Consider the following 12,916-nt stretch of genomic DNA (forward strand, 5'->3'; position numbering starts at 1 on the left):
AGCGTCCACAAAATGCCCTTCGTGATCCGTTTCATGCTGCTTTTCTCAAGTCCGACCCTGAAAGGTGCCTAATCCACCACTGCCCCAAAAGAGAGCCCCTGGCTCTAGCACAGAGCTGCATGCATGTTTCCCTCCTTCCCAGGTGCCCCTTAAGAAAAGCTGCTTTATTTGCAACAGCTGATGTGACATTCAGGTTGGGGATTCTTTTTAATTTCAATTTTTTTTTATTATTATTTCAGTGGTTTGGCAGTGGGAGCTCCCAGAATTAAAAAAAAAAAAATCACATAATTTGTGGCAAGTGGAGTTCATAATCTGTTAATTTATTATCATTTCTGTCATCCTGGAGGGCCATTAGCAGAGGTAATAAAAGGAGATGTAATTATAGGATCTGAGGCCACTCCAGACACAGCTGCTGTCACTCCACTAGCCATATTTCATTCTGTGCCAGTACTAATGTCTTCCTGGTGAGAACAGCACAACAGCTATCCTGGGAGAGCCTTCATCATCACACCTCAAGAGAAGTCCTGTCACCCTGCATCAAAGCAAGAAGAAAAGGAGGATGTTGTTCCAAGACAATTTCCATGGGGAGAGAGTGAGTAGTGGGGAGGGGGCCTCATACAGAAGGGAACAACCTCACATTGGCTAAGTGTGGCTTTTGAGCTCAAAGCTAATAAGGCTATTGAGCTAATAACATTTAAACATAATCAAACATGTTTTATTGTTATCATAGGAAAGTGTGTTTAAGTTTTACTAATTTTATTTGCTAATGCTGTGGGATGGAAGTTTGTGTTGACACCTGGGATCCTTCAGGGCTGGTATGACTTTAATGTCACATCTTTCTTTACTAATTCCAGTGTGAATACAAGGCAGGAAAGTGTGACTTTTTCTCCTTTCTCCATCCTTCTCTGACAAATAGTTTATGCACAAAGGAAGCAATGTCATGTTTTACTCAAAATTTTTGGAAGGCAGAAATACAGGGCATAGATAATTTCGACACCTGGCAGACTCCTGGCCCTGCCCTGCTCTGCCCCCTTGCTGCATAACTCAGTGTGCTTCATGCTTGTTGCAGAACGACAGAGTTTTTGTTCCGTTATTATGAACTGTCTTTTATTATCTTTTTTTCTCAGTACTGTTCTCTTACGTAACAATTCTTGAGCTCTCACCTGTGCACAGTCCTGTTATAAAATACTCCTGCTGGTCTGAACTGTGCCAGGCTGATTACTGTGGCTGTTACTGTGTTGTAGGGCCTTTGATAGGAGAGGAAAATACACAGAGAAATTTGAGATGATGGCTGGTATGTCCTGATTTCAGAAAGGAGAGGAAGAGCCCCTTTCACAGTGCAGGAGCAATCTCTACTATACTCCAGTTCTGGGACAGTATTGCCAGGATGGAAAACTCTGCAGGAATTTGGCTCTTCCCACAGCCACAAGGTGGGGAACTAGAGTAGGGCACACTGTGTGAACAGATATAGCCAAGGTTAGAGGGATGTACAACAGCACCTCCTCGCTGGACAGCCACAGCACCTAATTGCATTGCATTAAAACCATTCCTATAACACACCAGGTACTGGGTTAGTAGAGCAATCCAGGCTGAGTTCTCTAATCACCACTGTAACCCCACTTGTGATGAATCAGCCCCAGATGGATTCCAGCACTAGTATGGTTATAATCCCTTCAGATATGGCAGATCTCATGTAAGTAGGGCATCACCAAGATTAACCTCTTCTCAGAAAGTCCTGAAAATGTTTCTTCAGACTTCAGAGTCCCATCTCATAACAATCCATATCCCATATAGCCCATAAAACCATTAACTTTTGGGTCCCAGGAGAAACACATTAGAGAAAAACAGAAGCAGCTGCCAAAAAGCCAAATGAGAAGCAACGGAAAGAAACAAAATACATGGGAAAACTAAACTGTCTGATCACATATGTTAAGATGCTTCGTCAAAAAAAAAAAAAAAAAGAAGAAAGCCAAGAAGTGAAACAAAACAACATAGACCCATGCAGTGGAAGACATAGTCAGCATGCAGTAAATCCTGTGATCCTTTATCAGAGCCTCATATATTCTACTGACAAAAGGAAGGGTAACAGAAGGCAGGAGATAACTGAAGTGAGCTGTTTATAAACAGCTTTAGTGAGTTTTCATAGTGAATTTCTGAAGCAATCTTTGGAAAGCAGCCTTGTAAATCCCAAGGATATCCTCTAAGTTCCCTGGCTAGCCTTCTCCACACACAAATCCAACCTGTTTCTGAGGCTGGAGAGAGACTAGAGAGAGGGGAGCATTTTCCCTTCCCAATCCAAATCTGGGAAGAACCCATAACTCAACACTGAGGACCATATCTGCTCCTTCAGCCTTGGTCCACCCTACCTGCAGGTGTGGGACACTTGCTAGGTCACTCAGTCACACAGACACACACTGCATATAGTCAGTGAGCCTTCCAAGGCCCGTCACACTGCCAATAAGTTGTCCTCATTATTTGTCAACAAAGAAGCTTTGAGATTCACTGACAATAGCACATCGTCCATCGCAATGGGATTTGTTCTGTCATAAATCCATTAGGACAAGATTTCCTGAGTCTGGACAAGAATGCCCACTGCTGAGAAGGTGTGTATCTGCCTTGTTATGAGCAGTAAAGTCCAGCCACTGCCATAGTATTTATTCAGCTATGAACACAGCAGAGCTAGGTCATGTTGATGTGCAAAACTACTCAAGTCCACCATACCATCCGTAAGGCAGTCTCCCACGTGCTTCCACTGGGCCACTCAATGCGACAGAGAACTTCATTGTATCATTTCAAAGCCTTCTGTGTACACACATGTACAGTGATCAATTTATGCACCTCCATCATAGGCTGCACTGGAGTTTGTTACCAATGAAAGCCCATCACTATAGGAAAAAGTCTTTGTTGAGACCAAAATGGATAGGCACATAGATAAATAATATCTCCCTTTGCTGCTCATGCTTACACCCTTGTAATTCCCCATTTACCTGGGATGTGCTTTGCCCAGCCAATGATCACCACCAGTTCCCTGTCTGCCAGGTCACAGAGGGTTGTCAGGGCTTTGATGTCACTCTCCGGCATGGTTGGATCAGGCATGGCATAAATCTTCTCTGGCTCAGCCACCAGCAAGTGGGAGACGATCTTAGTCACTGCACATTTCAAAGGAGAAGTTGTTGTATCTCTTGTGACATAAGGTGAACCCTCCTGGGATAAGACATGACTATAGAGCCCCTAGGACCTCAGTAATGGTTTTAGTCCCAACAGAAAACCACACTGCAGCTACGCAAGCTGTAGTGGTCTGCCTATGACAAACCAGCTCTGCACAGGGGTGACAAAAGCAGGAAGCTGCTGTAATGCTGTCATTGTCTCAGGTCCACTGAGGGGAGAAGGAGGTATAAACAAAAAGTCAGTAGGACATGGAGAAGTTTAAAGAGCTATGGGTAGTATTGAAGAGAGTAATCAGCATGGGACTGGTTTTGTTAACATGGCTTGGGTAAAGGAAAAGATCAGAATATCACTAAATGGATTTACATAATCTCCTAGGAAAGGTCTGGTATTTAACCTTAGGTGCAATGAATACAGTACCTGAGCTGTACCTAGGCCTCTCTAGTTACCTGTACAATACAGTCGTAAGAAAAAATTCCCATACTGTTGACTGATACAGGAATTGGAAGTGACAATTGCTACACTGTACTTTTGGGAGACCAGTGAGAAGAAATATAGTGGCAGCTCAGAGGACCTGCCACAATTCAAGACCAATACATACATGGCTTTTTAGCTGGGGGAGGGATCTGTAAGCTCAGGTAAGTGCTGCTCTCAGAATCCAGTCTCCTTTTGTATTTCTGACGGCCTCCACGGACTCGATCCAGACGAACACCTGCAGGTAAAACCAAAAAGTCCTCATGATTCCTTAGTGCCTTACAGAACCTTGGCATGCAAATACTAGAATTTGCTAAGTAAGATGTTCCCCACACTCCAGGGAGCTTCCCTCTCCCTTGAGAGAAGATCTCAGAGATCTCACTTGATATCTCAGCTGAACCCATAAATCTCAATACCAGCTAGACTGCCTCCAGCTCTAAGCATGCTGCTCTGAGCTTTACTTTTATTCAAAACATTAATGAACACAGAAATTAACCCATTCAAACTCTTGAATCACTATAAATCTGATGGGAAAATGAAAAGCTCCACAACTCAATGCCCTCTACATGATCCTGCTTTTAAAAAGAAAGACTTTAAATGTCTTTAAATCAAGCCAGCAGTTATAAAAATAAGCTTTTAGATTGTTCTTAAAAATGAGAAGTTAAATGTTCTGTGACCTCTCACTGCTTATATTTGAAAAAAGTGACCTACAGCAAACAGATAATGAACTATGAATTCAACAAAGATGTTTCAGCCTTGATCAAGTAAGGCAACTGTAATAAAAGTAGAATCCAAATAAATAGAAACAACCTTGACTACAATAAAGCAATGATAAAGACAAAGTAGGGAGACACTGAAGAATTTGTTGCAGCTCTTTCAGAGTACAGTGAAAAAACTCCCAGTGACTGGGAAGTACCAGTGATTGTCACCAGGTAAAAAAAAACCATAGCATCATCAATAGACCAGGAACAACAACTTGTCACATTAGTACAAAATACGATGCTAAAAAGAAACTGTGAAAAAAACCCTACAGATATTTATGCAGTTGTCTGGTTTTTTTCTGAGCAGCCATATAGGCTCTGATATTCAGTTGTGAAATTGGGGTAACTCAGTCTTGCTGGGAGAAACAGCTTTGGAAAAAAAAAAATTTCAAGGTAAATGTAGGAGCATTTTATTAGAATAAAATTTTGAATTTACAGTATACAAGTACTTCCTTAGAAACGCACAGGAGTTTACCTAGTCTGATCATGGGAACCAATTATGTGATACACTTACTAATCACATTAAGTCATTAATATTTTGCAATTATACCACTACATAAACACAAACAACTAAAAGCAAACACTCCACATCATTTTGAAGTGACACTTTTTGAACAACCAGTACACCTGAAAAAATCTGCAGTCGGCTGGCAAATATTCTACCCTAGAAGGAGGCATGTCTGTCACACTGCCTTTCAATGCCATGTTTGCTTACTCTGTCAGGGAAAAGACAAAGCTTTTACTGTGGTGCTCACACCAGCCACACCTGCACCACCTGAAACCGCTACTTGCAACAACGTCTAGATCCCGATACTCTTCCTGGCTAGAGCACCAAACCAATTTGACTACAAATTGCCCCCTAAGCAACAAGAATACCAGGCCAACAACACTCAGTCTGGAGCAGGATCTCACACTGAGCAGGAGAAGCAGGAACGAGCAGGTGTGGCACTCGGCACAGCAAGGGAGCTGCTGCTGTGGGTGGCTGCTATGGGAGGACAGCAGGTGTTGGAGAAGATGGAGAGAAAGGTTTGAGGCTGATGTAGGTGAACTCAGGTCACACTGAGTAATTTCTTTCCCTGGTCCCATTTTCTGTTTCTTACTCCGTATAGAGAATTTATGGACATCCCCAAGTACCACCTTTCTCTTCCATTACATGGTATTGTTTCTGAAAATGATGCCTATTGCTTCTTTTACTTCCATTTCCTGTGGCAGATAGCCTGTGGGCAGGACTCCTTCCTGGGAGCCCAAACACACTTCAGAGAGCAATTTTAAAAAGGACAGCCAGGGAATCCCCCAAACCTGAGGTTATCTAGGGAGATCCCTAAGGAACAGCAGTAATAAAATCCTGAACGAAGCAGGAAATTTTCACTTCCATCCATGATTTCTTTCCCTCTATAAACGTTCCCTGGTTTCTTAAGAAATAAGACTCTATTCCACGCTTTTCTGAATGAATGACAGCTACCTATAAGCCCAGAGACAAGGGAGGGACACAAATTTCTGCAACTGCCAGTAAACCAAACAACCAGGTATGTAAAAGAAAAGAATCAGGAATATACTGTTGGAAGATTATAGAGGAACAGGCTGCCAAGATTCAGGACTGAATCACATCTTCCCAGGACCCTTCCAGATCAGGATCATAGGTGGGTGCATTCCCTCACACCAGTGGTCAGGGGGAGGGAAAGAGGGAGATGCCGTTCTCGGCTGACAGAAACCAACACACAACTCTCCAGGGTGCTTCTGCTGTGCAGTTTGCTAAGCAGCAGGAGGGAGAACGAGGAGGAGCAGGGAGGAAATAGGGGAAGGAGCCTGTTTCCTCCTCCCAAGGAGAATGCCAGCCTCCAGTGCTTGGCAGAGGGATGGCTGCACAGGTTGCAGCAGTATTAGGGACCCTCAATCAGATTATATAAGGACACAAGGGACTTAAGTGCATTAAAAAAAGATAAGAAAGACGCAGAGAGATTTACCCTCCATCCCTCCTTCCCCCACTGAGCAGATAGAGGTCTGTTTGCCCAAGGACTTCAGCTTGTTAATTTTGAACAACTGTTTGTCCTCCTCTTGTTCCCCTTCCCTTGTGACACTCCTTGAGGCAAACATTTTCAATCAGCACTTGCAGAGCCACAATTCTAGCCTGTCATCATTGCTCCAACCGCAGAGCTGGTGAACAGGCTGAGCCCCACACAACACAAGCCAGGTCCAGCTGCTGAGTGAAGTGACTACAGGTTCTGTAGTCTACAGTGACAGGTACTACAGTAAACAAAAGCATTTCAACCCTCCAAGTCCCTGACTGTGACACTCCAGACATAAGCATCGTGCTAAACTCCTTTATCTAAAGATCTGACAGCCTGATGGGTCATATCTAGATGGAAGGAAAGGGCATGGCCAAAAATCAGTACCTGTGGTATCTAGGTACTCAGGTTAATGCTTGCTGCTCTGCTTGATTTCCTCTGTGGCTGATTTTAACACAGGCAGGCTGGTTACAGTGCAGCTCTGAGAGGGACACTAAAGGACAGACATTAAAATGAGTGGGGAGGTGTGGTGGGTAAGCTCAGAGAAGCAGCATGAAGGAAAACACTAAGCAGAGAAGAAATGGAGGGCAATGTAAGCTGGGATATGAATGGAAGTGAGAGAATGTAAGGAAAAGGAAGATGAAAGAGAGGGCTGGAGCAAAGCTGAGGGGCATGTCCACTGTAATCACAAGGGCAGGTTAAACACCACATGTGCAGCCATCTGAGCCTTAACTGCAAGGTGCAGCAACCACGCATGAAATGCAGCTGTCCATACTGAAGACTTACACAGGATTTGGTACTGCAGCCTCACAACAAGACAGCAGCAAAATAAAGCTCCTGCACAAACCCTATGCTCACATCAATCACAACTGGCCAGTTCAAAGGAGAGAAGGCACATCCTACAAAAATGTCACTGCGACAGGCACTCCTGGACCCCCCTCTGTGTCAGCAAGGAGTTGAGATCAACAGTATAGGACAAAGTTTGGAAAGCACCACCCTTTGATAACTTACCTTGATGGCAGTTCCTTCAAATTAAGGCTATCTATTCTGGAAACATGCCCTATCCTCCCATTCCCCTGTATGGCAATAAACTGCTGCTGTTCATTCAATTTTGTTACCTTTTGAGAGATGCTGCATAAAAGTCCTCCTCATCTGACCTAGCTATGGAGCTGACCCTGGTGTGTGCCCCAGGAGTTGAGTTCCAGCTCCCCCACAGCTTGTTCTCTGCTCCCCTGCCTGCCCAAGCCCCTCTGACCTTGCAGGGAGGAGGGCAGGGCCAGGACTTGTGCAGGACTTCTCAGCTCAGCATCCTGCCGGGGCAGGGATGTCAGTTTTCTAAGTGTCCTGTGGGTGCCACTCGTGTTCCAAGCACTCTGGCAGGGAGGTCTGTGCCAGCACCAAGCCTCTGCAGTGGGAGAGCTGATCTGCTGATCGTTCAGCTCCCTGCACTTCTCTGACGTGCCCCTTGGAGAGACGTCTGCCCAACAACTTTGGGATCAGATGTCCCCTTACCGACTTGATAACATCAGGCCTTGGGGTATTTTTCTTAATGGAAGTAAAATAATTCCATCTTTTTTTAAAAGTTGGACCCAGGCCGAGACTGTCGGAAGTAAAAATAGCCGAGTAGGCAGAGGCGACAGCACACAGAGTCAGGTTTAGTTTCTCTTTTATTTTCTGGGGACTAAAAATACCCTTAAAAGCTCGGTGAAACTAAGCCCTGGCCAGTGGGAAATGCAGTCAAGGCCCAATATCAGCTGTCGTGTCAAATTACCAGCCTCACCTCACTTTCCATCGAGTCCTATCACATGGCCATGGATTGATAGGAACAGAAAGATCTATCTTGCCAAAAGAGCTAACAGACGAGCCAAGCTACAGAGTTTGCATGGTACAATATGTGTCTAGACCAAGAAGGACACAACCAAAGGGAACACAGGGCAAGTGCTGGCCAGGAAGCAAAAGGGCATGCTCAGATTTTGCTGAGCTTCCCTGACACACTAGCCAGGTTCTGTGTCCACTGCCCACCCAATCCCTGAGCTGCAGTTTCCACACTGCTCTCCCAGGGTCTGAGCTGGGGTGGTGCTCTGTAGCTAGCAGAGCACCTGTCTACAGGAGCTGCAGTCTAAAATACATGGGTTGGTACTGTCCAAGGAAGCTAGTATAGGCTAAAAGCAGAGAAGAAAGGAAGGGAGAAGGGTTGTATCCAAAGTGTCTCCTACAAAATTTCCATCTTGCTTTCTGCTCAGAACTTCAGGAGAGACAACAGCAAGTGGTAATGGGATGAGTTGAGCCAGGAGGAAGCCTATCAAGGAAACAGAAACCAGAGATCACCATTAAAAGTCAGGTCTGCCAAGATGGAGAAAGAAATAGACTACAGTGAAAAGCATCTCTGCCTAACAGGAATGGAGGGGCTGCAAACTGACTAGGCTCTCTTCTGTTACTCAGACTCCAGCTCGGGAATGAGAAAAGATCCCTTTGTACTATTAGGCTCTAACATTGCGGCAAAAAGAGGCCAGCCCCTAGAGAGTCTTTTGGTAGGTGACTGATGTGATTACCCAACTCATCTGAAATACAGAAAAGCACCTTGAGGGTCACAAATCAGCACCACCAGAAGGACCTAGTGACTAGGCTGGTGCAGGTGACCAAACCTGGAAATTACACTTGGAAAGAGAGGGTGAAGAACTATCTTGGGGATGAGGGGAAGTGGAGATGAAAATCCATCTCCTGTGTTTCAAGAGCCTACAGAGAAATTAGACCAGTTCAAGTAGGATGCTGCAGCCTCTTCCAGCTTTGATGGTTTCAGGGTTATGTTAGTCAGGTAGGAAAGTTTCTTCACTGTCAGGCTGACTGAAGAGTCCCTGGATGCAGAGAGACAGGTTAGCCCTGTGATACCTGATGATACCTAGTGCCAGAGGCTCCCAGATGCCTTGGAGCAGTGACACAAGGTGTCAGCTCCTCACACACAGAAACACAAGCAGCATGTCCCAAATGGTTGGTCTAAAGCATACAGAGCCAGGTGGAACCCACATAGCTTCAGACCAGTCCTTCTCCTCTGCCAGTGGCAGCTGCATGGCTGCCAGCTCTGCAGGGCTGTCTGCAGCACCAGCCACTGCTGTCTCTCAAATGTACATCTTCCTTCCCCTGCTGAGCCCCTCTGACTTTATTCCCCCCACTTTGCTCTCTCTGGAAACTCAGGAAATAACAAGGGCCTCAAAGGCAAATTTCAGTGGAGCAGATTTTGGAACAGGTAGAAGAGCATAAATATGGATCAAGAACAATTTTTTATAAGTGACCCAATGGAGAAGCCCCCACCACTACATGGAAAGAGGTCTACTTGTGGTGGAGATCCACAGAGGACAGGAGTTAGACCCACCTACACAGCATGCTCTGCTTTGTCCAGCCTCTAACAGCAGCTCTGCTTGAGCCTTGAAGCATCTCCTCAAGTCCTCACCTCAGCAGTGGCTTTTCTAATGCTAAGAACTACTGTCCACTTCTTATTGAATTCCTAAATTGGCACAGTTGTGCCAGGAAGTTCTGAATAAAGTCCCTCTCAGGATACCCTGCAGGTCAAGAGCTGGCACAGCCTTCAAAGGTGAGTCAGGGAAAGGGATTGAGAATCTCAGCAGAGCTGAATCACTGGTGCACACAGGTTATCAGAGGCACATGCCCAAAGTTGCTGTAGAACAGTGGGGGCATATATTCAGTCCCATCCCATTCTTGCTTACACTGAAGAATCTTACCTGCTGTGTTGTCAGAACTGCCTAAAAGCTTCTAGGACGATGACTGGGTTCTAAAAATCCCAGGATGGTTGCTGCAGTTTGTATCTACTTCCTCTTTTCTGTTCATATTATAAGAGCCCTAAGCACAGTTTTGGTGACAAAATACACAAAGTATTTATTATAAACCTATGTAGGGGTGATGCCTCTCTGAACCCACCTAGATGTATATTGATGGAACCTGGACTTCAATGTTTAAAAGAATGGAGATCTAGTTAGGTGTGGTAAGAACCACAAAATTCAAAATTAATGAGAGGAAACAAATTGAACAGATTCATAATCCATTAGATAAGGGAGAAGGTGTAGGGATGGTCCTGGATGTGCCATTTTTATGTCCAGAAAACAGACACCAAGTGCACTCAGCCCAATGTACAATTTGTGAGCAGTCCATCTGCTGGAAGCCTCCTCTTTGGAGAATTACCATCAACCTGCCAAAGGCAGCACATGCTCTCTGTCACAACTCCGCTCCAGGAACATTGCAAATGCTCAATTTATGCCTTGGAAAATAGTTGGGTGTGGAAGATAGAGTCATCAAGATGCCACTCACTGCTCCCAGAGATCCCATTTCAAAGGACAGGAGTTTGCCTGTCTGTTTTTAAGCACAAAGATATTTTAGAGAAAGAAAAATCATTTTTTCATTCTCATTTTTCATTTGGGTACCTCCAATAGTGATATATCTGGCAGCGGCTGGAGGCAGAATACTCTATAAATACAAAGCCATTAAATTGCACACAGCAGCAACCTGATCGGGACTACCTTTTAATTTCCTGACATGAGCTGGCCACTAACCCAATTACCCAGGGTCCCCGGAGGAGCCCTCATCCTTCCCAGGAAGCGCAAAGCAAGAGCCCAAGCATATTGCAGGGATGTCAGCTGAGCTTTCACTGAAATCAAATATCTTTTCAAGAACACATGGTCTGGAAGCGGGAATGGGGGCAGGAGGGAGAGGCTGCTGGAAGCACTTTGCTCCATTGAGAGATTCTTTCACATGAAAACAGAAATTAAACACCCTCCATTTGGTTACATTGCCGAAAGGGAGTGCTGCTGTTGATTCAGTTATCTGGAGTTTCGTAGAAGATGAAGGCAAAGTTGTAAGTGGAAGCGGTTTGAAGTTGCCAGTGCTTGGAATCCCTTGCTCAGATACGACATGACCGCATCAAATTTACAACATCACACAGCCATGTCTGTCCAGGATGACAGATTTGATTCCTTGTGAAAAATTTATGATATCAGCAGCTGGTAAGGGAAACTGAAGAGTTAGGAATAAATGCCAGGGCAATTCCACTGAGTACAGGGTTTCCTAATCAGCCAGGGTCTTGAAGAGGAAATGCATTTAAGAGACAGCTGCTTCTGAAATTTGGAGATTACAGTCTCATTATCTTGCAAGTGGGGATCCCTTCAGCATTCACAGAGATGCAGCACTAGATAACACAAGGGTTACCAGGTTATTGCAAGTTTCTGGGAGGCAGGGTATTCCCAAAGACACCAGGGAGAGGAAGGAAAAGGGAACAGGAAGACGAGCTGAATGAACTTTATGACTTTTCTGTACATTTCTCTTGCCCGTTTCACTGCCTGGTGCTGCAGTGTCAGTATCCACACATGCCAGCAAACTTTACATCAGAAATTATATTAGACAGATAGGAGTCGTATCCAAGAGCTTGGGAGATTTGTAGCAAAGCATTTGGGTTCCCTGTTGAATTCAATTTTTGAATGTTCTCTAGCACTTCTTATTGAAATGCATAGGGAGCAAAGGAACAAAACCGGGGCAAGGAATGGTTTTACCTGAGCTTACTACAGCATAACAGTTTTGGGAGGAAAGAGAGCCATGCAGATGAGATAAATCACATGTCTTTACTGGATAATTGCCTAACTTCTCCCTTGCTGTTAAAAAGCCTCCCTTTTGTGCATCCAGATCAAGATTACATATCCTTCTACCTTCCTTCCTTTTATTTGTAGACTTCACCCTCACCACACAAGAGTGATTCTTGAGAGCCAGGAGGCAAGGCCTGAGGACAACTTACCTTCAAAGACATTGAGAGTGGGGTAAAACACCTCATACAGGGCAGGTTTCCTGTCTGAGGAGCCCCACTCCTGCTTTTAGCATGAGCAGTGCATGTAGTCCTGCAAACTCCTATCTTCTACTTTCTGAAATAAGGTATACCTGGTCTATCACTGGACACATCCCCAGGGCCCTTTCAGTCTTTGCCCTCTTTCTTGGAAGCCAGTCAGTGATGTCTGCAAGAAAATGGGCAGAAGCTACTCATACATCCCAGAAAGTTGCACTTAGGACTCAGTCATGAGCAGGACTCTGAGGAGACAAGTCTCAGCACTGGCAGGGAGCAGAGGAGAACTTCAGCAACATAACATACATTACTTCCATTAAGAAGGAAAATAAGACAGGCTGAGGGAATAATCAATGGCATTTCAATACCTGGATGAGATTTTTTTACAGACATTTTCTTTGCTGTGTGGTTTTCTGCTGTGATGTGACACAATTGCGTGTGCATGCACTTCATGAAAAGCATTTCATGACCCAGCTTTGCTTCCTTTTCAGAACTGTTTATGCTCTATTTGAGTCTCTGCAGATGTGCCAGCACAGAACAGGGAACAACATAGCTTTAGAAACAATACAATCCTTTGAAGAAAAAGTTCTGCAGAACTTCCACAAGAGAAAGAGCCAAACAGCCAGACAACAGCCAGTCTATTCTCTTTGGTGTGGCATGGTTTGATATGTCTG

At 44.7% G+C, this 12,916-nt stretch overlaps 1 protein-coding gene across 3 annotated transcripts in view; it reads right to left on the reverse strand.

The window, feature by feature from the left end:
- ESRRB (estrogen related receptor beta) overlaps positions 1-12,916 on the reverse strand; it is a 133,210-nt gene that overhangs the window by 20,316 nt on the left and 99,978 nt on the right. For all 3 annotated transcript variants that reach the window (XM_005479778.4, XM_074542580.1, XM_074542579.1), the window contains 2 exons: positions 3,767-3,877; positions 2,988-3,149 (listed from right to left, as the gene is read on the reverse strand). In XM_005479778.4, coding sequence (XP_005479835.2) covers positions 2,988-3,149; positions 3,767-3,877 — 273 coding nt within the window. The remainder of the gene's footprint in view (positions 1-2,987; positions 3,150-3,766; positions 3,878-12,916) is intronic.

The sequence above is a fragment of the Zonotrichia albicollis genome, chromosome 6 (genome assembly GCF_047830755.1).
Source record: "Zonotrichia albicollis isolate bZonAlb1 chromosome 6, bZonAlb1.hap1, whole genome shotgun sequence".
NCBI classification, from domain to species: domain Eukaryota; kingdom Metazoa; phylum Chordata; class Aves; order Passeriformes; family Passerellidae; genus Zonotrichia; species Zonotrichia albicollis.